This window comes from Lipotes vexillifer, unplaced genomic scaffold, assembly GCF_000442215.2.
Source record: "Lipotes vexillifer unplaced genomic scaffold, Lipotes_vexillifer_v1.1 scaffold220, whole genome shotgun sequence".
In the NCBI taxonomy this organism is placed as follows: Eukaryota; Metazoa; Chordata; class Mammalia; order Artiodactyla; family Lipotidae; genus Lipotes; species Lipotes vexillifer.
This window is the reverse complement of record NW_006781423.1, coordinates 160,543-184,892: the sequence shown is the minus strand read 5'-3', so window position 1 is coordinate 184,892 and position 24,350 is coordinate 160,543. Positions and strand designations below refer to the sequence as shown.

General features: G+C 41.7%; 1 protein-coding gene across 1 annotated transcript in view; it reads left to right on the top strand.

The window, feature by feature from the left end:
* Positions 1–24,350, top strand: part of BRINP2 (BMP/retinoic acid inducible neural specific 2) — a 118,296-nt gene that overhangs the window by 75,228 nt on the left and 18,718 nt on the right. Inside the window, exons 3-4 of the mRNA XM_007454741.1 lie at positions 20,501–20,691; positions 21,799–22,007. Coding sequence (XP_007454803.1) covers positions 20,501–20,691; positions 21,799–22,007 — 400 coding nt within the window. The remainder of the gene's footprint in view (positions 1–20,500; positions 20,692–21,798; positions 22,008–24,350) is intronic.

The window sequence follows — 24,350 nt, the reverse complement described above, 5'->3', positions numbered from 1 at the left end:
TTTTTTTTTTTTTTTTTTTTTTTTTTGCGGTACGCGGGCCTCTCACTGCCGTGGCCTCTCCCGTTGCTCACGGGCCTAGCCGCTCCGCGGCACGTGAGATCTTCCCGGACCGGGACACGAACCCATGTCCCCTGAATTGGCAGGTGGACTCTCAACCACTGCGCCACCAGGGAAGCCCCTGAGCCTGGGATTCTTAATGCTCCAAGAGAAATGGTGCCTCTACTCGTAACCACCTGTGCTCTCTGCCCCTCCTACTCTTCCTTCTGGCATTCTAGCAGACCTTTGGGATGGAGAAGATGGGTCTGGGGGCTAGAAGGTGTCTCATCCCACTCAAGGACCCTGTAGTTCTGTTTCCAGCAGAGTTCTCCATCTGCACTTGGGCTCTGGGGAACCCTTTGTGGGAAGAAGCTACAGATGAACCTTCCTGAAGCAGGTCACCCACAGAGAATTCTGTGTGTGTTGGCTTTGTACTGCCAGTGTGTTTCTATAGGGGTGCAGTGTAAATCGAATTTCTGTCAATCAAATCCTCTGCTCGAGGGACACTTGATGCCATTTCCGAAATTCAGTATCTTATTTTTTGCCTGGCAATGGCTTATAAAAATTCAGTGCTAAGTCAGTCTCTAGCCCCTGACTTGAGGATCAGGTAGCTACTGATGTATAAAACACAGACATCCACTTGGAAATATCTTAAATTTCAAGAAATATTTTAATACAAGAAGAAGAAACCTTTGGTGATGCAAATAACCTCTGCTTATTGGGCTACTTTGCAAATTTGGAGTTTAATACAACGACAAGATTGGTACGTGCTCTGGGTCACTCCTACTTACCGTTTGCATCCACAGCACATTATGGAATCAGATGAAGCAGTGAAAGAGACCTAGAGGCTGGGACTCCCAAGTCAGCTTTACGATTTGTAGGTATAGGGTGGGCAGATTAGGGCTGCTGTACTCGGGCCATGGCTTAGAGAGGATGCAGGGATCTGGCACAGCTCCCTCTGCCTGCTGTGTTTTCCCCTCTGCTCCTGTTTAATGCTCCCTGGTTCTGCCACCACACCAGGCTCTCCCCTGAGCCCAGAAATGTGCCTCTTTCTCCCTCTCCCTGCAAAGGACAAGCAAGCTCTGGACGTCAGAATGAACAAGAATTCTCACTGGCTAGGCAGGAGGCCCTGGTGGGAGAAAACTGAGGTAACCAGACTGAGCGCTGCCCCAAGCCCTTCATTACTAGCCTTGGTGCCTGGGAGAATTCTCGTTTTCCTTGTGTGCTGGGAGAGTCTGTGTCTCATCTGGGGACATGCTAAGTGATGGAGGAGAAAGAGGAAGGAAGACTCTTTGGGGAGTGAGTTCTCCTGGATCCACAGAGGCATGTAAATACCTAATGATCCCTCGACTGGGGTCACATATTTGGTTTACTAGTAACAGAGGTAAACTTCAGCGCAGTGAGCCAGGCTTTGCTTAGCTGCGTTCTGTTTATGTTCTAAAGTGTGGGTCTGATAAAGACCACGTGGAGAGGAGGGGAGGCTAAGCAAGTCCTTGAATGCCAGCCTCGGCCATCTGGAAATTCATGCTCAAGTGGGACTTGATAGAAGAGATGTGGCTCTAGAGGCTGATAATACATTCTTTTACCTTCTGTTACCACTAAGTAGGGCAATGTCCATTCTGGTGCCTGTAGGCCAGGAGACTAAATCAGAGAACACCAGATTTAGTGGTTGGCCTGGAATAAGAGGCCAGAGCTGCAAAAACAGTGTCTGAGGATGCAGGGAAGCCTGGGGACATGGGATGGCAGAACAGAACCAAGGTGCTCGGATCTGTGAATTAGAAGGAAACTATTTCTTTATAAATTTATTTTATTTATTTATTTTTGGCTGTGTTGGGTCTTTGTTGCTGCATGCGGGTTTTCTCTAGTTGCAGCGAGTGGGGGCTACTCTTCGTTGTGGAGCGCGGGCTTCTCATTGTGGTGGCTTCTCTTGGAGTGGAGCACGGACTCTAGGCACATGGGCTTCAGTAGTTGTGGCACAAAGGCTTAGTTGTTCCACAGCATGTGGGATCTTCCCGGACCAGGGCTCAAACCCGTGTCCCCTGCATCGGCAGGCGGATTCTTAACCACTGTGCCACCAGGGAAACCCCTATTTTTATTTTTTATTGAAGTGTAGTTCATTATATTATAGTTCAATATATATATATATTCTTTTTCAGATTCTTTTATGTATGGCTTATTACAAGATATTTAATATTGTTCCCTGTGCTATATAGTAACTCCTTGTTGTTTATGTATTTTATATATAGTAGTGTATACATATGTTAATCCCAAACTCCTAATTTATACCTCCCGCCCACCTTTCCCCTTTGGTAAACATATGTTTTCTATTTCTGCGAGTCTGTTTCTGTTTTTTATATAAGTTCGTTTGTACCATTTTTTAGATTCTACATAGAAGTGATATCATGATATTTGTCTTTCTCTGACTTACTTCACTTAGTATGATAATCTCTAGGTCCATCCAGGTTGCTGCAAATGGCATTATTTCATTCTTTTTTATGGCTGAGTAATATTCCATTGTGTGTGTGTGTGTGTGTGTGTGTGTGTGTGTGTGTGTGTGTGTGTGTATACCACTTCTTTTTTATCCATTCATCAGTCGATGGACACTTAGGTTGCTTCCATGTCTTGGCTATTGTAAATAGTGCTGCTATGAACATTGGGGTGCATGTATCTTTTTGAATTAGAGTTTTCTCTGGATATATGCCCAAGAGTGGGATTGCTGGATCATAAGGCAGTTCTGATTTTAGTTTTTTAAGGAGCCTCCATACTGTTTTCCATAGTGGCTGCACCAATTTACATTCCCACCAACAGCATAGAAGGGTTCCAGAAGGAAACTTTAAAATCATTTATTTTCTACCCATGGCAGACAACCACTCTACAAATCCCCAAGAAGCTGCCTCGGCTTGGGCAGGTCCAGTTCTGCGTGTTCTCTGAAGCCAACTTCCACTCAGCAGCCCAAAACACTCCACAGATATTTATGAAATTGAATCTCAGTATTTCCTTCCATAATTCCACTTATTGGTCCTGACTCTGCTTTCTCCTATTTCTCTAGAATAAGTGTAAATTCCTCTTCTTTGCAAAAGGTCTCCAGATATTTGAAGGCAGTTATTCTTAGACACAGTAGCACACTGTGACTTCCTTCCAGATGTTCTTTTATCTCTCTTTCCCCTCTCACAGTCTCTCTCTCAAACTGTCCTTGTTTCTTTTTTTCCCAACTCTCTCTTTTCCCTCTTTGATCTTCATGAAATCATTCAGAACCAAGACTCCTATCCAGTCACTCTGTCATCACCCAGAGCCTCAGAGTTCTCCTGGGTCCTGGTAAACAAAGAAAGGGATAATAAATGAGAAATTGATGTTGACATAAGGTTTTCTTCCTGAACCAATTCTGGCTCCTGGAGAGCTTGCTTGCTTGCGTGCTCACCTTTCAAAATCCTCAAGAATTTTGTCACAGATCAGTGTCATTTCACCATCCTGGAGTTTCTCAGACTAGTCATTTTCCTCTCCACAGATTTCTTTAACTTCTTGCATTCTGTGCAGTTCTTGAAAATTAGTGACGGTAGTTCAAGGTCACGGGCTCACCTCAGAATATGTGGTGACTCTGCTTGGGACCTGAAGCATCAGTTTTACAAGAAAAGTGGGAAATATGTTCTGGATTTATCATGAGAGAATATAGGTTTTTCATTCAAGTGAAATGTAGGAAAAAAAAATCCTGAGAAAACTTTTTTCTCAGCTTCTCAAAGAATTGCACCTCCCACATGATTTGATTTTGTTCACCTAGACTTAGTTTGTGGTAAAATCATAGCCAGAACTGCACTCATCCTGTTTTCTACTACACTTATTATGTCTTCTATATTCTTTCCTGTGCTTCCTACCATGACCGGCCACCGCTGTAACTCATGCTTTTTCCCCATCTTCCATTTGACTTACGTGGCTTCCATCTCAGAACTGCCTTTCAAAGCTAGCCTCTTCTCTCTTGTCTTGGCTTCATCGTTTACCACTTGGCCTTTTCTCTCTTCTCCAATTCAACCTGCCTGAAGTCCTCTTTTGGTCCCTCTGTGCCCAAAGGATAAAATCCAAATGTATTTTCTTAGCATGAGAGTCTCTTCTAAATCCATCCATTTACTATTTCAACAAATATTCCATGAATACTGACCTTGTGCCACTGATTATGCCCCATCATTTCTTCCTGCTTATCTTATGTTCCAGTCTCAGTGAACATTTCCAGATTTTCCTAGACACAGAGCCTTCCTTAGATCCCACTTGTCTTTCCATGTCCCATTCCGTTTTCCTGCAAAGCTCTTTCCATTTTCTCTACCATCTGAGCTCTGACTCACCTTTCAAACCCGTTTAAATATCACCTCTCTATAGTTTCTTTTTTGGCTCCCGCAAGCAAGTTAGTTACTCCTACTTCTGGTTCCCCATCAGTCTGTTCATATTTCTGCTTTAGAACTAATTTTGTGCATTTAATTAATTATTTATTTTCCTATCTCTATTTGCTCTTCACTTGGCTCTGAGCTCTTCCAGGCAAAAATGTCTGCCACACGTAAAGATATAATAAAAGAATGAAGTCACTCTTTAAGAGTAGGGTGTTCTGGGACTGAATTAGATGAAGCAGAAAGCAAGTGGGTGAGGTTCCACCCTCTGCGGTCATACTCTGTTGGCTTATTTATTTATTTTTTTAAATAAATTTATTTATTTATTTTTGGCTGCGTTGGGTCTTTGTTGCTGCATGCGGGCTTTCTCTAGTTGCGGCGAGTGGGGGCTACTCTTCGTCGCGTTGCACGGGCTTCTCATTGTCATGGCTTCTCTTGTTGCGGTGCATGGGCGTCAGTAGTTGTGGCACGTGGGCTCAGTAGTTGTGGCTCGCGGGCTCTAGAGTGCAGGCTCAGTAGTTGTGGCTCATGGGCTTAGTTGCTCTGTGGCATGTGGGACCTTTCTGGACCAGGGCTCGAACCTGTGTCCCTTGCATTGGCAGGTGGATTCTTAACCACTGCGCCACCAGGGAAGTCCCCTCTGTGGGTTTAAATGGAAGTTCTGCTACTTCCAGCTGTGTGATCTTGTACAAGTCAAATGGGTAGAATAATAGGAATTTCTTTATAGGATTATTTGGTGATAACTAAAAAATAAATTTGGTTTATTTCAAGATAGGTGCTTATTCTTGTGAGAGGTCTCCTGAGAATAAACATGGGTGGAAAATCTTGAGGAAGGAAGAGAAAATGAAGAGAGATTAATTGAGAAAGATGGAACAAAGAAGGGGAAGCCTTTATCAAACTCCTTCTACTGCAATCTTCATGCATTAATCAAATTTATTACTTAAAATCTACATATTGTTCTCCCTAACTGTAGCCGGAGTTAATCTATTCATTGATTTTATAGTTATAGATAGTCCCCCGATAAATCCCTACCTGTGACAGGTGCTTTCCCTGTAGAACACAGCTCATACACCATAATCCCATAATGTTAAAGTCAAAGCCTCAAGACCAACACCATTTCCATCTAGACTCACAAAGCAAGGAAGAGAGACCCCATAGGGGAATGTTACTGAACTGGGGAGATATGGGAGCATGGATGTTTGACCACATAGGCGATAAAATCAGATAATTGAAAGGGACCTTTATCCAGATAAGCAATAATGTCAAGAGTGAAGATTATTTGCCAGGCTGAAATATGAGATTGACATGATCCAGGTGGAATTAGAGTAGGCTAACTGCTGGAACAAACAGTTCCCAAATCTCAGTGACTTAATACAAGTTTATTTTTTTGCTCATGTCCAGTGCAATTTGTGGTAGGGTTAAAAAGAGATGGCCTCATGAAGTCATTCAGAAACAAGACCCCTTCTATCTCTCCAGTCACTGTGTCACCACCTAGGTCCTCAGAGTTCCCCTCTGGGTCCTGGTAAATAAGGAAAGAGAGCATGAAAGATTTTATGGGAAGTCTTATGGGCTAGGCCTGGGTTCACATTAAACCGGCCAAAACTCAGTCATGCGGCTACACTTAAATGCAGAGGAAGCTGGGAAAAACTGTCCACCTGTGAGCCCAGGAGGAAAATGAAATCGCTTAGAGAACAATTTTCCAGTCTCTGCCACAAGTGAGGAAATGCAAGAAAAAGGGGAAATGCAAAGCCTTAAATTTAAGTTCAAAATGTCGACTTCACAAATATAGGGTATAGGAGTCCTGGATTAGCTGTGGAAAAAAAATATCTGGGGTTGGAAAGATGGGGGGGGGGGTCTGGTTCACCATGAGATGACTGTCAGCCAAGAATATTTTTCTCTCAAAAAAGGAATGCAATATTCAGGTGTATTAATAAAGGAAATAGGTATAGTAGAAAGATCACAGACTATGTTCACTTTTGGTTGGTTATGTGTCCTTGACTGAGATACTTAAATTATCTCAGTCTGAGCTTGCTCAGCCATAAAATGAGACTTAAGCTTGTGGAGTGTATCAGTGTATCAGTTAATTATTGCCACAATTATGGATATAAAAGTATCCCCCAAACTCAGTAGTTTAAAACAATGATCATTTTTCTCACTCAGCATCTGTAGGTTGGTTGAGTTAGCTATGCTTCAGGTTGTGGGTCTGCACAGGGGCCATTAGGTCTTTACTCCAGTGATGCTTATTATGGGTCTCAGGCTGAAAGGGCAGCATCTTACAGCTTCATGGAGGGAACAGTTCTCATGGTGAGGGCAGGGATGCAAGAGAGAGAGTGGACACATGCACTTTGGGGCCCAGAATTGGCACCTGTCACTTCTGTCCATGTTCCTTTGTCCAAAGCAATGTCACATAGCTAAGCCCAATATCAATGGGGGAGGGAAATAAGCTCCATTCATATGAGTGAGTGACACTGCAAAGTTACATGTCAAAGGGCATTCTAATACAGGCAAGAATGAGAATTCTACCCTACTGACATTTGCAAGATTGTGGTGATGGCTGAAAAATATGTAACGCATCCAGTCCCGTGACTGGCAACATAAGGACTCAGTAAATTGACACTATGATGATAATTATGATGATACTGATGTGTTCAGATACTGTATCCTAGTGTACTCTTGGTGACTCAGAACACGTCTACTGGATTGTGTTTAATTGTGGTTGTCATCTTCTAAAAGAAATACATTGACAAACTAGATTGCAAGCAGAGAAAGTTAAAGCATAAGGGCCTAGAGATCTGGGAACTATAAGAAGGGCTATCTCATTGCAAGAGGAATAAACTTGTAGAATAATGGGAGGAACTGCCAGTCAGGGGGAATTCTCTTGGGGTTGAGTAGATAATAGGAAGCCCATGGATGTTTGCTGGGGAGAAGCCTGGCATGGGCTGTCAGCTTGCTAGGCAAAGACAAGCACAAGGCGAGGTGAAGAGTAGTGAACAAAGCGATTTTCTCTACAGTTAAAAAGATGAGCTGTGGGGATCAGGTTGGGAGGTCAGGGCAGAACTGGGGTTTTCTGTGCCTCAGAAAACATAGGTCTCAGCTCCCTTTTCAGTTCCTTCTGGCCTCATAGATTCACTGGCCCTTCATTTCAGTGTGTCTGCTGTACATCCTGTCGATTCTACAAACACACCACTCTCAACACCCTCTCCAAGCCCCTGAGCCTGTCGGGCAGTATGAGATTCGCCAAAGAATGATCTCTTCCTCCTTGAAGCTTGAGTCTCCCCTCCCCATTTCTCCCAATCAGCCTTAATTAAACTGTTTGAAAGCTACAGCTTGATTTTAATTAGAGCAAAATTGGGAAGATTAGAATGAAATTGGCCAATCATTGTTTACCGGCCGTTGTTTGAGAACACAGCAGGCTGCTAAATTACCTCCATGCCAGGCTTCTTGAATTCTTCCAGTGGGTGGACGGGGGCCCTGGGGCAGGGGGGGAAGGGCTGGCCTTCTTTCTCCTCTTGTGCCTCCTGGAGTTGCAGGGGCCGAGGTATTTTTACCCGAATGCTCCTGGATCAAAGCCTTTCGGCCTGGGGATTTCTCCCAGCCACAGTGGTAAACGAGGCAAAAGAATTTCCAGGGAAGTATGACAAAGGTGTACAGTGGCCTTTGAACTTGAGCACAGGTCATAGACAAAGACAGAAAATCATTTGTGGCGTGGTGTGGGTTCTCATCAAACTCTACCACTGATCAGCTGAGACTTGGTCCCTTTTTTCAGTTTCTCTGTCTCTTCATTTGTTAACTTTTAGAAGGTTCATAGTTGAGTAGTAATAACTCCACTTCCTCTTTCTTGATGTCCTTGCATTGATAAAATTGTTGAGCTTGTGTAAAAATTGTGTGCAATTATTTTTTTTAAAAACTAAAGGGAAGCTTTACACCAATATAAGAGATTATGGTTTTATTATAATTTCTTTTTACAGCTCAGATTAATCATGTCTTATTCATTATAGCAGTAAAGACTCTAATAGGCAAGTACATTATAGTAATCTCTGGTTGAGATGGAAATCTCCTGATGATGTGCTGTATCTAGAAACACTGCCTTCTGTACAGGAGCCAAAGCATGATATATCCCTCAGCTCTAAAATTTCCAGCTCAAAAACATGAAACCATCTTAGCAGTGTCACTGAGGTGAACAACTGGCATCCCTCAATGTATATGTTGGCTTTGGCTATTCTCCTTCATGTGCATTTTCTAAGGCAAATATGAGCCCTATGGGCTTCCCTGGTGGCGCAGTGGTTGAGAGTCCGCCTGCCGATGCTAGGGGACACGGGTTCATGCCCCGGTCCGGGAAGATCCCACATGCTGCGGAGCGGCTGGGCCCGTGAGCCGTGGCCGCTGAGCCTGCGCGTCTGGAGCCTGTGCTCCGCGACGGGAGAGGCCACAACAGTGAGAGGCCCGCGTACCGCAAAAAAAAAAATGAGCCCTATGAAAAAGGTAACATGGTACTCTCTTAGCTTGGTGGATGGAGTTCTATGAAGAGAGCACTAGCCCTGGATGCAAGGTATATTGTTAGAAAGATGAAGAAAGAGAAGGTGCCTTTCCTAGAACTCTTTAGGGAAATCAGCAGTCCAAGTATCAGTGTTTATTGAGACTCCTGCATCAAATTGGCAAGCGAAACTAGTTGGGAAAAAACAACTCTCCAGGAGAAAGGTGGGCTCTGAGAACAAAGACATTTGTATTTATCTAGTACTGGTTGGTATGGAAGAAATTTGCCGATGGTCATTGGTTGACAGTTTACGTAGACAGAGTCAAGTCACAGTAAAAATGACAAGAAACCTATTTTTGTCCTTGGCTTAAGGCCAATCCATCTTTTTGGCTCCAAAGTTCTTAAATATTTTATTTAATGACGTGTCCTGTGTCTCCCTTCATTTTTCAAGGAAAATCAGTCATATTTTTTTTCTTACAAGTGTGGTTCATATCAAAACAACCTTTTAGAGGATGGTAGCTCAGTCCCTTTCAGCACTAAAGGTTGGAGGAGGGTACCTCCAAAAGACAGGTTGTTGGAAATACATCAGAAGACTAGAGAAGGGCAACATTCACCACCACAACAGTCCACTCCTTCTGCCATTGTGTTTAAAGTGGGGCCTGGAGCTGGGCATCCTGGGCTCAGTGGTGGCTTAAGACTTCTCCCCAGCCGAGATCTCAGGTAGTACCAGAACCTCTTCTAGAACGGCTGCCTGAGTGAGCAGGTGATGACTGGTTTTCTTCGCTGGAGACAGCATTGAATCCTTCCCTGGTAAACCAGGCTGGATTCTAACTCAAGGGGAACAAATGGGCTCTGAGCACTCAGAGGCATGCCGACACTGGAACAGGATGGTGCAAACCTGCAGGGGTGCCACAGCAGAGCGCGGTGGGTCAAGCTGCATACTCAGGATACAGGAAATGTGATTTTTCCAAATGGCAACCATATTGGTGGTCTCAGAAATGGGCCTAAATGTGCTTCCCACACAGAGGGGGAAAGACATGTCTATTGGAAAAGTTGGTAAAAGTAATCTGGCTGTAAGCACAAGGTCTCAGTGCAACTACCCATACTGTAGGTTGCAGTGTTCATTACTACTAGGTTTCAGCCTCACTGAGGTATAGTTTTGTTTTTGTTTTTAAACTATGGATTCTTATTTTTTTAATTTAAAAAAAATTTTAATGGAGTATAGTTGATTCATAATGTTATGTTAGTTTCAGGTGTACAGCAAAGTGAATCAGTTATACATATACATATATTCACTCTTTTTTAGATTCTTTTCCCATGTAGGCCATTACTCAGAGTACTGAGTACAGTTCCCTGTGCTATACAGTAGGTCCTTATTAGTTATCTATTATATATATAGTAGTGTGTATGTGTCAGTTCCAGTCTTCCAGTTTATCTCTCTCCCCACTACCCCTTGGTAACCATAAGTTTTCTACATCTGTAACTCTATTTCTGATTAAACTATGGATTTTTTAAAAAAATACTCTCCTCAAGGTTTCATAGGGAGGGAAGCTTCATGGGTCATGACTCTTCAAGGGGGCTGGATCAATGTTCTCAGTTTACAAGCCCGAAAAGTGGTTCTTCAGCATGTGGCCGCTGGAAACCGCACCTGGATGGAAGCCCCCGGCTGTGTTCTTTCTGTCTTTCATGGCTGAGAGAGCAGGACTCTGCCGGGGGGACTCTCAGTGGCAGTTTTTGTTGACCTCCTGTATGGTGGAGGAACACAGTGCTGCAGGGGGTCTGGTGACCTTAGAGTCAGTAGCTGCTACGTGGAGGCATTCCTTTTCATTTACATCTTTCAAATTGGGAACACCTTGTAGCCATTTAGTATTCTAATCGGAGACCCTTTTGCTTCAGATTCAGAGCTGGCCTGGCCCCCAAGCCCTGCTGAAGCTCCCGTTGCCTGAGGCTTGGCATGGGGCTTGGTTCCGCCTTCCTGTCACAGGCCCCTTTGGATTCCGGAAAATCCCTAAACTCATGTGCAACCAGAAGCATCCTGTATTGGCAACTGGACTGTTAGTGTTTAACAGCCTGGGACAGAGATAACTACGATCACTTCAGAATACAGATAGGGATTTTTTGTTATGTATACAGTATTCTCAGTGTCGGTGTGTACGCTCGCTCCTAATAACACACTGGATTTTACCCTCCAATCTGGATTGTACCTTTCCTAAACTTTGTTTTGATTATTAATAATTTTATGGGTATGTTAATCCTTTGACAAAAATATTTGCGATTCACTCTAGGCTAATCTAAAATGCAATAGAAAGTGGCCTAAACTTCTGTTAATTGTAGCCCTTAACTGAAGCAACGTTTTGAAGGGCTTCAGTTAACGGCAGGCAGAGTCCACATTGGAGAGCTCTGGTCACCCTTGGTTTAACCTGTGAGCTCTTTATGTGGTGACCTCTGTTGCTTTAAGGGCCCTTTCCATATGGCCTTCCCTAGTGCTTAAAATGTTTGCTTTCTCATACTGTTGACTGTGAAACAAACACAGTGGGAGAAGATTTTAGGAGAAATGGCTAAATTGAAATGAAAATTTACTTGATGTCTTAATTGGAACAAAGATGATGGCTTAATTGAATTAGCATGTGTTAATATAATTGTTATATAGAAAACATCCTTTTCCTAGGGGAAAAAAAGAGTCTTGATTATTTTATTATGGAAAAAAAACTACTAAATGAAAAATCGGAAATGAACATTTATTATTTGAATAGCTCAGGCTGCCTTCCAGTATTGCCTTCTGAGGTTTTCAGTTGCTGGAAAGAACCAGGTTAATAAGTTCTCTAAGCACACTTTTTTTTTTTTTTTTTCTAGTCATTGGCTGGGGTACCTCATCCATCCAAGCAGCACAGTGGATGTCTGGCCAGCACAAGTTTAAAAAATGTTGAAGTCTTCAAGGAACCTAACAAACCCATTTTAACCCAAGTGTCATATGCACCTTGACTGCTAAATTCACCTTTGTGAACTTAGGAAAGTTCTCAGCTTTTCCTAAAAATTTATGCTGGTTGTGGTCTTTGGGTTTTTTTACCCCCCCTTTTTTTTTTTTTTTTTTGCCACTCTGGCTCAAACTCCGTTCACAGATGTTTCCTCCATTATTTTGATTCAGTAAAGGGCCCCAAAGGGCAGGCAGGAAACGGAGTGAAGTAGAAGAGAAACCCACTGGGTGCCCTCAGAGCCTGAACCTTCCTGCAGCCAGCTGAGGCCTTATGCCTAATTCTGAGTCGACACCCCACCAGTTTATGGAAGCGAGTTTTGTTTATTGGTTTTAGAAGGGTGTATTTCTCCACTGAAATTCTCCTACCCCCTCACTTACACACACACACACACACACACACACACACACTCTCTCTCTCTCTCTCTCTCTCTCTCTCTCTCTCTCTCTCTCTCTCTCTCTCTCTCTCTCCCTCTCTCCCTCTCTCTTCCACTCACAAACTCGTGATTGCCCCTTTGACTTTCACGGGGGAGGTGGTATAACACATTGGTAAATACTGTGGATCCTGGGACCAGACAGCCTGTGCTTCAGTCCTGACTCTGCCGCCTACCAGGTGTTACCTACTCAGCAAATTATCTGTGCCTCGATTTCCTTGTCTGTAAAATGAGGATAATTATATTTTACCTCTTACAGGGGTGTTTTGAATATTATATTGGTTAATACTTGCAAGATACTTGGAATGCCTGGCACATGCTAAGAATTCATTAAATGTTAACCATTACTTTTTATTACTGGCTCATAAAAACCTTCCTAAGATGGTATCATTCATTTTCTAAGTCATTTGTTATTCTGTGTTATGATTTTCAGAGCAGCCATAGGAGCTGGAATCAGGCCTTTATCTCTGATTCCTTGCATGGTACCTTGTGTATGGAGTTGATTTTTTTTCTAGGTCTTAATTTCTCCTCCTGCAAATGGGTATATTGAAACTACCTTCATCCAAAGAAGGTTTTGCTTTGGTGTATATGTTGCACTACATTTTGGATATACAGTACATTCCTGTTTTGTGTAGATAATTAAAGGAATTAAGTGTTCTGGGTAATGAAAATATCTTTGTTAAAAGATAGTAAACTTTTAAGAAGGATTAGAATGAAGTAAAGTACACTTAATCGAATATACACAAAGGAAAATAGTGTTATAGAAACAGCAATATGGTATTGACCTGGGTTTTGGTCATAGCTCGGCCGTTTACTGTGTGACTTTTTTGCAAGTTATTTTCTTAACTTCTCTGGGTCTCATTGTTACTATTGTCACCATGATCATAGTTGTTGTTAATAGCACTGGGATACGGTTAGGACACAAGATTTTGTTCTGGTTCTAGTGCCAAATGGTTATATTGTTTTAGGCAAACCACTTCCCTCTTTGTTTCATGATTCTTATAATGTAAGAGGAATGGAACAGATGTTCTCACCTGCTCTGCATGCTGGCATGTGGTGGTGCTACAGATGGATTATAGGGGTGTCCATATATTGATTCCCTCATCCCTTGGGGTGATTGGGCAGGGTCTGGGGTAGCAGGACTCCCTGTGCTTGTCTCCTCAGGCCTGAGAAGCCTCATTCATTGATCCCAATGCATCACATACAGAGAATTTTCGATGTACAGGATAACATGAAAGAGGTTGGCAAATAGTATTCAAATGTTTCTTCTAATTCTAATAGACCAAATTTCCCTCTTGGTAATTTTGTGACATCAGGCAAAATACTTAGCTTTCTGAGCTTCAGTATCTTCATTCACTTGAGTGAGATACACTCAAAACTTTGGTTTGGTTTGGATAAAATGTGTGATACAATAAAATATGTCAAGTCTGATGTTGGACAAAGGAAGATGAAGACTAAGGAAAAGTACAGAACTCCAAGATTGTTGCCTCTTTGGGGCTCTTTAACACTATGAGTGTGGCAGAAATTGTTGTTAGACCTAGTATAGGGGATTGGAGCTGTTGATGTTTAACATTGGGTGTAAAGCACAGCAGAGTCTGAATGGGCGCCCCATACTCGCGGCACTTCGGCATGTGGACTGTGGACTGTCATTGGAAGTTGTCCATGTCCACTGAAGACAGTGGAAGGGGATTCAGACTCAGTTTACCAAAGCATAAGAAAATACCTTCAGTGCCTTGATTTATATATAAAAAATGCACAAAATATGCCCATAAGTTACATTTTTAGAAATCAAATCTAATTTTCTCATTGATATGTATACACACTTAGAATGCTTTACTTTTATTTCACATCAATCACTAAAATTGGTTGTTGCTTCTATGTATTCTCATCACTAACTTTTTAAATCTACTTTCAGTAATTTGCAAACAACTAAATGATTTGGAGAGCTGTGACATGAAATAATGGTTGTTTATTTTATGTTATTTTATTTTATTTATTTATTTTTGTGTGTGTGCTACGTGGGCCTCTCACTGTTGTGGTCTCTCCCGTTGCGGAGCACAGGCTCCGAACGCGCAGGCTCAGTGGCCATGGCTCACGGGCCCAGCTGCTCCGCGGCACGTGGGATCTTCCTGGACCGGGGCACGAACCCGTGTCCCCTGCATCGGCAGGCGGACTCTCAACCACTGCGCCACCAGGGAAGCCTGGTTGTTTATTTTAAATAAATAAAATAAATGAGAGACTCGATCATTCAACAAAAATCTATTGAATATCTACTATTGTTCTGTTTTTACAACATCTAGCATTGTTCTGTTGCTGTTGAATAAGACAGAAAGAATCAATCCTGACCTCATAGTGTTTATGTTCTAATGGGAGAGAAAGAGAATTAAAAATATATATTATGTCAGGTAGTATAAGTGCTAAAAAAAGATAGGTAAAGCAGGGCATGGGGAAGCGGAGGTAGGTGTGCTCTTTTGGATGGGATGGTCAGCGAAAAAGCTTCTCGTAGGAGATACTGTTCAGCAGTCCTGAATGAAGTGCGCTGAGCAAGCAATGTGAGAACCAATTTTTATTTATTAGATTTAATTAAAGTGGGATTCACCTCTTTGGTAAAGCAGCCTTTCCTTTCAGTGAGGAGCTATCACCGTTGTAAGAAACTGTGGAAAATGGAAGAACACCTGCCTTTTTCACCCCCTAACAAACTAAGTGATATGATAGAAATTCTTTGTTACTTAATGAAGTCTAGGTGTGGCCTACAACAAAGCAGGGAGAGTGGGTTTGGTGCCAGAAATAAACACCATCACCAAGATTCATGTCAAGGAGCTTACTGCCTATGTTTTCTTCTAGGAGATTTACAGTATCAGGTCTTAAGTTCAAGTCTTTAATCCATTTTGAGTTGATTTTTTGTATGATGTAATATAGGTGTCCTGTTAAATTCTTTAGCATGTGGTTATCCAGTTTTCCCATTATCATTTCAATTATGTCAAAGGAGACTATCCATTCCCCATTGAATATTCTTGGCTTCCTTGTCATAAAATAATTGACCATATATGTGTGGGTTTATTTTTGGGCTCTTTTGTTCCTTTGACCAATGTGTCTGTTTTATGTCAATATTATACTGTTTGGATTACTTTAGCTTTGTAGTATAATTTGAAGCAAGAAGTATGATACTTCCAGCTTTGTTCTTCTTTCTCGGGATTGCTGTGGCTATTTATAGTATTTTGTGGTTCCATACTAATTTTAGGATTGTTTTTTCTATTTTGTAAGAAATGCCATTGGAATCTTTATAGGGATTGCAATGAATCTGTAGGTTGCTTTGGGTCATATGGACATTTTAACAATACTTATTTTTCCAGTCCATGAGCGTGGAATATTTTTCCATTTATTTGTGTCTTTTTAATTTCTTTCATCAGTGACTTACAGTTTTCAGTGTACAAGTCTTTCACCTCCTTGGTTAAATTTATTCCTAGGTATTTTATTCTTTTTGATGCAGTTGTAAACGGGATTGTTTCCTTAATTTCTCTTTCTGATATTTCACTATTAGTTTATAGAAATGCAACAGATTTTTGTATATTTATTTTGTATCCTTCATCTTTACTGAACTTGCTTGTTAGTTCTAACAGTTTTTGGTGGAGTCTTTAGGGTTTTCTATATATAATATGCCATCTGCAAATAGGGACAATTTTACTTATTCCTTTCCTATTTGGATGACTTGTATTTCTTGCCTAATTGCTCTGGCTAGTATTTCCAGTACTATATTGCATAAAAGTGGTGCTAATGGGCAATGTTGTCTTATTCCTGATCTTAGAGAAAAAGCTTTCAGCTTTTCACCATTAAGTATGATATTATCTGTGGACTTGTCATTTATGGCCTTTATTATGTTGAGGTATGTTCACTGTATACCCACTTTCTTGAGAGTTTTTATCATAAATGGATATTGAATTTTGTCAAATGCTTTTTCTACATCTATTGAGATGATCATATGATTTTTATCCTTTGTTTTGTTAATGTGGTGTATCACATTGATTGATTTGATGTTGAGCCATCCTTGCATCCCTGGAGTAAATCCCACTTGATCAAGGTGTATAATCCTTTTATTGTACTGTTGAATTCAGTTTGCTAATATTTTGTTGAGGATTTTTGCATCTGTGTTTATCAGGGATATTGGCCTGTAATCTTATTTTCTTATAATGTCCTTGTCTGGTTTTGGTATATGAGTATGAGTATGAAAGTTTCCCTCCTCTTCTATTTTTGGAAGAGTTTGAGAAAGATTGGTATTAATTCTTCTTTAAATGTTTGGTAGAATTTGCCATTGAAGCCATCTGATCCTGGACTTTTGTTTGTTGGCAGGTTTTTGATGATTACTTCAGTCTCTTTACTAGTAATTAGACTGTTAAGATTTTCTATTCCTTCATGATTCAGTCTTGGTAGCATATATATATATATATATATGTTTCTAGAAATGTATCCATTCTCTCTAGGTTGTCCAATTTTGTGTATAATTGTTCATAGTAGTCTCTTATGATCCTTTGTGCGATATCAGTTGTAATGTCTCTTCTTTCATTTCTAATTTTGAGTCTTCTTTCCTTTTTGTCTTGCTTAGTTTAACTAACAATTTGCCTATTTTTTTTTAAACCTTTCCAAAAACAACCTTTAGTTCCATTGGTCTTTTCTATTGTCTTTTTAGTGTCTATGTCATTTATTTTCACTCTGATCTTTATTTTCTTCCTTCTACTAACTTTGGGCTTAGTTTGTTCTTCTTTTCTAGTTCCTTGAGGTGTAAAGTTAGGTTGTTTATTTAAGATCTTTAATTTTTCTTAATGTAGGCATTTATAGCTATAATCTTCCCCCTTAGAACTGCTTTTACTACACCCTACAGGTTTTTGTATTTGTGTTTCCATTTTCATTTGTCTCTAAATATTTTTTGATATCTCCTTTGACCCATTGGTTGTTCAGGAGCATGTTGTTTAATCTCCATGTATTTGTGAATTTTCCCGTTTTCTTCTTGTAATTGATTTCTAGTTTCATACCATTGTGGTCAGAAAAGATGTGTGATATGATTTTAGTCTTCTTAAATTTATTAAGATTTGTTCTGTGGTCTAACATGATCTATCCTGGAGAATGTTCCATGTGCCTTTGAGAAGTGTATTCTGCTGCTGGATGGGATGTTCTATAAATATCTATTATGTCCATCTGGTCTAACATATAGTCCATCTGGTCTAACATATAGTTTAAGTCTAATGTTTCTTTGCTGATTTCTGTCTGGATGATCTATCCGTTGTTGAAAGTGGGGTATTGAAGTTGCCTTCTATTATTGTATCACTGTCTATTTCTCCCTTCAGATCTGTTAATATTTGCTTTACACATTTCAGTGCTCCTATGTTGGGTGCATAAATATTTATAAATGTTATATTTTCTTGATGAATTGATCCCTATATCATTATATAATGACCTTTGGCTTTACATTTATTTTGTCTGAAATAAGCTACTCCAGCTTTCTTTTGGTTTCCGTTTGCATGGGATATCTTTTTCCATCCCTTCACTTTCAGTGTATGTGTTCCTAAAGCTGAAGTGAGTCTTGTATGGAGAACATGGTTGGATCTTGTGGTTTTTTGTTTGTTTGTTTGTTTAATAAGCTGCTCTATGTCTTTGATTGGCCATCCAGCCAATAAGAAGTGAGTTCAAGCAACTGTTCTTTATGCTGCAGTGGGATTTGGGATAGAAAATATTTTGACAAATACCCTGTACTTTAAAGTTTAGCATTTCCTCCACAAAGGAAATAAAAGATAATGCATTATTATGAACTTACCTGCTTAGATAAATAAAGCCACACAGTGGGAATTTTAATTTGTCAGAACCCTGAATTATTAGTAATCCCTTTTCCTTTGTTTCCCTGGTAATGTTTGGCACATGCCCCCGCTCTCTGTCTTAGTTTCTAGAATTAGATAGGGGAGTTCTGTAGAGTCAAATGGGCATGGATTTTTATTTATTTATTTTGAATTATTTTATTTTTTTCTGTGGACTTGTCATTTGTACTTCATGGATTTGGGGGGAAGTTTAGACCAAGGTTTAGCCCTGTCATGAAGAGCAGAGTTGGGATGGGTGAGAAAGTTGAGAAGGCTACATTTTGTGGTTTTCTAAGGCAGTGGAGCTGATCCTTACTAGTATAATTTGGGAGGCAATGGAAAACCCCTTTTTTACTAGTGGATATGGTCATTTAAATTTCATCCTTTAAAATACAGATATTTCAGTGAGGAGTAAAGCATGAAGATTAAAATTCCAGATGGAATAGAAAGGAACTTTGCCATCTTCTAGAACAGAGCTTCTCAAAATGTACATCCTCTTAGTTCCTTTCTGGATGTCCATGCTGACATTTGCAATAAAGGTGCAAAAGCAGTGGTGAATGAAACTGCTGGCATCTTAACTTAAATAAGGGCAGTCTCACCAAATGACACTAGTAGTCATGTATTCATCATTACGTACCTAAACATACACACACATACATGCATGCTTAACTTCATGAATGTCCTTGAAGCAGTAAAATCTATTAATTTTATTGGATCTTGACCCATGAGTACATGTCTTTGCTGTACGCGGGCCTCTCACTGTTGTGGCCTCTCCCGCTGCGGAGCACAGGCCCCGGACGTGCAGGCCCAGCAGCCATGGCTCACGGGCCCAGCCGCTCCGCGGCATGTGGGATCTTCCCGGACCGGGGCAAGAACCCGTGTCCCCTGCATCGGCAGGCGGACTCTCAACCACTGCGCCACCAGGGAAGCCCCATGTCTTTTTTAATATTCTGTAAGATGAGATGAAAAGTACATATAAAGCATGTTTGAGGTTACTGAAGAATGATGGTCTCAGAGAAAAATACATTTGTGATTGAGTTGTGAGTTGAACTAGCCACTTTTTTCATGGGACTGAATTTTTCTTGAAAGAACAACCAACAATCTATGGTTATTCAGATTTTAGTGTTTGGCAGACATTTTCTCAAAAAAAAAAAAAAAAAAAAAAAAAAAAAAAGAATGAATCAAGCCTGCCTCTTTGAGGAAAGTAACTGACAGTATTTGTTACTAATGATAAAATTTAAGCTTTCAAATGAAAATTGAAATTTTGGAAAACTTGTATTTGTCATCATGAGCTTGACAGCTTTCCAATATTTAAAGACTTTTTTCTTGAGATTTGTGGTGATATTAACAAATATGTTTCGATATTATATAATAAAAAGTGTCAAAATGTGGAAGATCTGAATAACTCAGTGGTCCCATATTTTCCAGATGGATGACCAATACATGATGTTACAAAATCATAAAGAGTAAAAAGATCCATTCAAAGTACAATATAGAACACTGGATTTTAATGTAACTGAGTATGAAAAGCTTATTGATACGGTTTCAGATTCCACACTGTAATTAACCTTTAAGAAAGTACATTTGTTGAGTTTCCTGTGGTACCAAAGAAGAATATCCACAATTATCACAACAGATTGAACTCAGAAGAAAATATGAGAATGCAGCTCTCTTCTGCTAAGCCAGAAACTCGAGAGATTTGCCAAAAGGCAAAGCAGTGCCATTCTTCTTACTAAATCTGTTTTGTTTCAGAACATACAGTGACTGTCACACAAATATGTTATTTATGTTATATATAATGGATTTATTTCTGTTATCTTTAAATGAAATAATAGATATTTAAATTTTCTCAGTTTTAATTTCTAAAGGGGTAATTATCATTAGATATAAGCCACCTAAATACAGGGACTCAATCATTTTTAAGAGTGTGATCGGGTCCTGAGACCAAAAAGTTTGAGAACTGTTGTTCTAAACCAACCTCCTGACTTTCAAAATGGGTAACAGAGGCCATGAGGTGACTCATCCACTGAGTTGCAGTTGTGGCTAGATCTTATTTCAGCAAACCACTTCCAATATTTTCATTGTTTGTTTTTCCCCATTACACTACTACCATGACTGCCTTCAGGTGAATAAGCCACTCTCCAACGGGAGCATGTACTAATGGAGGTCAGCTGAGGTAGGGCTTTCTTACCGACTGGGAATCAGAGACCAGAAGGCCTCTTTCGGGCAGTGGTCCCTCCAGGTCTGCAGAGATGGATGCTGACAGGAGATGAGGGGGTGCAAGCGGAGGAAGAACATGACCTGCTTCCGATTTTATGCCTCTTGTTCCAAAATACAGTGAGCTTTTCCTTGTCCCTCGACTTTTCCTCCAGGGAGTTTGCACGTTGGAAAGTGAACAGCCTGGCTCTAGAAAGGAAGGACTTCTTTAGTTTGCCATTGCCTCTTGCCCCAGAGTTTATCCGGAACATCCGCCTCCTCGGAAGGAGACCCAACCTGCAACAGGTCACCGAAAACCTGATCAAAAAGTACGGCACTCACTTCTTACTTTCTGCCACCCTTGGAGGTAAGCAACACCACGATCCTACACTCGCTGGTTGCCAGCTCATCGAAAACAGCTTTAAGACCCATTGACTATAGCTTCAATACTCTCCCTGGGTCTTTTATTCTTCCTGGCCTATTATTGACTGGGAAACGTTTTCTTTCTGGTGCATTTGTCCACAGTGTAATCTCTTGACATCCAAATTCACCCCAGAACATTGCTTATAAGCATCCTCCTGGGGAGGGGATGTGGGCTAAGGAGGTTGGGGGACAGACAGACTCCTACTAAGCACTTGCCAGAAGCGGGTGCTCCCACTTTTCTTTTGACTGAGCCATCTAACCCCGAGGTTTCTCCATATCTTAATACTGGCTGTGGCTACAATAGTGAGACCCATAGGCAAAGAAGTAAATGTCCACTGAGTCCCTGACCTCTCTGCTTCCACTCTATAGAGATTGGTAACCAGCCAAGCCAATTAGAATGACTTTGGTCTGGATGGAGGCAAAGGTGGAAGGGGACCTATGGCTAGGAGATGGCGCAACCTATGGCTAGGACCCAGCGCAGAATTGAGAGCTGGGAATAGGCAGCATTCTCTCTGCCCTGGCAAGGAGAAAGCAGGATTTATTATAACATTTAGCTCACTGTCTGATGGACAAAAGGAACTCTCCAAGGGTTCAGGCCAGCTGCCGGCATGTGGTAGGCGCTGAGTGTTTGATGGGGAAAAGGGAGGTTGAGCTTCAAGGCTTTTGCCCTTTGTTAGGGAGCAGAAATAGCCACGGTGACTTCTTATAAACAACTTGAGACGGAGAATTTTCTCTTCCCCATGGAGGTAGATTGCCTGAGACAGAGATCAATAGAGGATGTTAACTGGATAAGCTGGAGGGGCGGGGGATGAGCTTTGGGAGATTACAGAAGTAGGGAGGAGGCGGAGGGCCTCCCAGGCAGGGGTGCCCTTATCCCGTGGCGCAGTCTGATGACATTGTTCTGAACGTGGTAGGGATGGGAGGAGTCCGTCAGCAGGGGCCGTGGGCTCCCTCTTAGCTCGCTCTCCCCTGGCGAAGGGTTTCACATTCTTACTGGTAGGGGATTAGGGAGCCGAAGGCCTCACCCGTGCCCCCATGTTGTTTGCTGTAGGAGAAGAGTCCCTGACCATTTTTGTGGACAAGCGGAAACTGAGCCGAAAGTCAGAGGTGGCAGGATTTGCCCCTATAGTCGGGGGCGGTGGGAACAGCTCTGCTGTGTCCCTGGAGATCCTGCACCAGCTGGCAGCCTCCTACTTCATCGACAGAGAGAGCACCCTGCGACGGCTGCACCATATCCAGATAGCCACAGGGGCCATCAAGGTAAGGGCCTGAGAGGTCCTGGGGGAGGGAGGGCAGACAGGCAGAGAAAGCAGAGGGAGGCCTGGGTGTTAACTGGCTCCAAGTGAGCCACGCCTGACTGATGGAAGTGGGAAAGCAGCTTTCTGATGTGGGCACGACCCTCAACCAGCCCTAAAACATGGTCTGTGTCTTCCTTCTGCAGCAAATAGTCGCGTGGCTTCTACCCTAAGGCAGGCTCCAGCCGAGGGACTGTGGTGAAAGGTAGACCAGGGCCCTGCTCTCCAGAGGTTACATTCTGGTGGGGGATGAAGATAATAAACAAGTAAAAAATCAGCCCAGTAATTCCAGATGATGATACAAGGAAAAGACCGAGTCGTAGGTACAGATTTCCTGAGGTGAGAGAGGGGAACAGTGAGTATTAGCCGGATTGGTCGAGGGAGGGCACTTTGGGTTTAGACTTTGAGGCTGAGGTCTGAATCCTTAGAAGTCAGCTGTGTGTAGATCCGAGGGAAGGGTGTTCAGGCAGGGGGAACAGTAAGTGCTAAGGCCCTGAGGCAGGAACCAGCGTGGTGCCTTGGTGAAACACAGAGAAGACTGCTGTGACTGCAGTGAATGATCAAGAAAGATGCTGTTACAAAGATGAAATTCAGAGGTAGGCTGGAGCCAGATCACATGGCTGTGAGAAAGTGCAATAGAAAACAAGCAGAGGAGTGATATGATTTCATGTATGTTTGAAAAAGCTCAATAGTTACTGTAACTTTAATAACTATGACTTTCATCCCATGTTCTCTACTGACATCTAGAAGATTTCTAGGACAGTTCATGTTGTTTGAGGGAAGACTAGTGAAGATACTTGAGAACACTGGATATTCTACTTCTAAATATAAAGTTAGGTTGCTGAGGAGAGTTCAGTCTTGTCTTACATCCTGCTTTCATCCCATCCAAGACTCACAAGGAAGTTTTATCATTCTTTCATTCATTTGTTCAATAAGTATTTAAAGTTTTTTAATTTTATTTTATATTGGAGTATAGTTGATTCACAACATTGTGTTAGTTTCAGGTGTACAGCAAAGTTATACATATTCACATATCTATTCCTTTTCAGATTCTTTTCCCATACAGTTTATTACAGAGTATTGAGTATAGTTCCCTGTGCTGTACAGTAGGTCCTTGTTGATTACTTGTTTTACATATAGTAGTGTGCCAATCCCAACCTTACTGAACACCTGTACGTGTCAGGCACTGTTCTGGATACTGAGAATCCAAGAGTGAACAAAACATATGAAGTCCCTGCCCTCGTGAAGCTGAAACTCTAGTGGTGGAGACATAATTAAATACATAAACAGTGTCAGGTGGGCTTAATGGTATAAAGACATGAAGTCAGGGAAGGAGATAGAGGGTGATGGGGACATGGTACTTTAGGGAAGACCAGACAGAGATCTGAATGAAGCAAGGGAGTGAGCCCCATGTATATCTTGAGTGAGTGCATTCTAGACAGAGCGGGGAGTGAGGGCAACTGCCCTGAAGTGGGAGTGTGCTTGGTATGATCCAGGAGCACCGGCAGTGTAGCTGGAAGGAGTCAAAAGAGAGGTGAGGTGGCAGATGAGGCTACAGTGGTCGCAGGGCCTGGATCATGAGGGTATTACCGATCAGGGAAGAGAGGAGAAAGAGGGATCCTGGAGACCAACGCAGTCATTACTGCACCGGTCAAGGTGAGAAACAGTGGTGGCTTGGACAAAGCTGGTGCTGTACAGGTAGTGAGAAATTCACAGGTTCAGGTTTTGATGATAGAGCCTATTGAGTGTTAGCTAAGAAATTGCAAGAAAGGAGTCAAGATTAACCGTGAGATTTTTGGCCTGAGCAAAACCTGATGAACAGTGATTTCATTAACTGAGGATAACACTAGGGGGAGATGCAGATCTGAAAGAAATAAATCAAGGGTTCAGTTTTAGACATATCGTATTTGACATTCCTATTAGATGTCTAACTAAAGATATCTAACAGGCAGTTGGCTCTCAACACCAGGATCTCAAGAGAAGTGTCATGATTGGGGATACAAGTTTGGCTTACAGATACATCCACGTGTGTAGTTGGTATTTAAAACTTCGGGAAAGGAGGAGATGAGATCACTCGAGGACTGAACGCAGCTAATCAAGTGGCCCCAGGGCTTTGAGTTGTGAAGCACATCAGTTTTCAGAAATGGGCCAAACGAGGAGGATTCAACAAAGGAGGCTGAGACAGAGCATAAAGGTATGAAGAGAACCAAAGCTGGATCACAAAGCCATGTGAAGAAAGTGATTCACAAAAGAAGGAGCAGGCAACTGTTGAGCAGTCAGATTGAGAACTGACCTTCAACTTGGCACC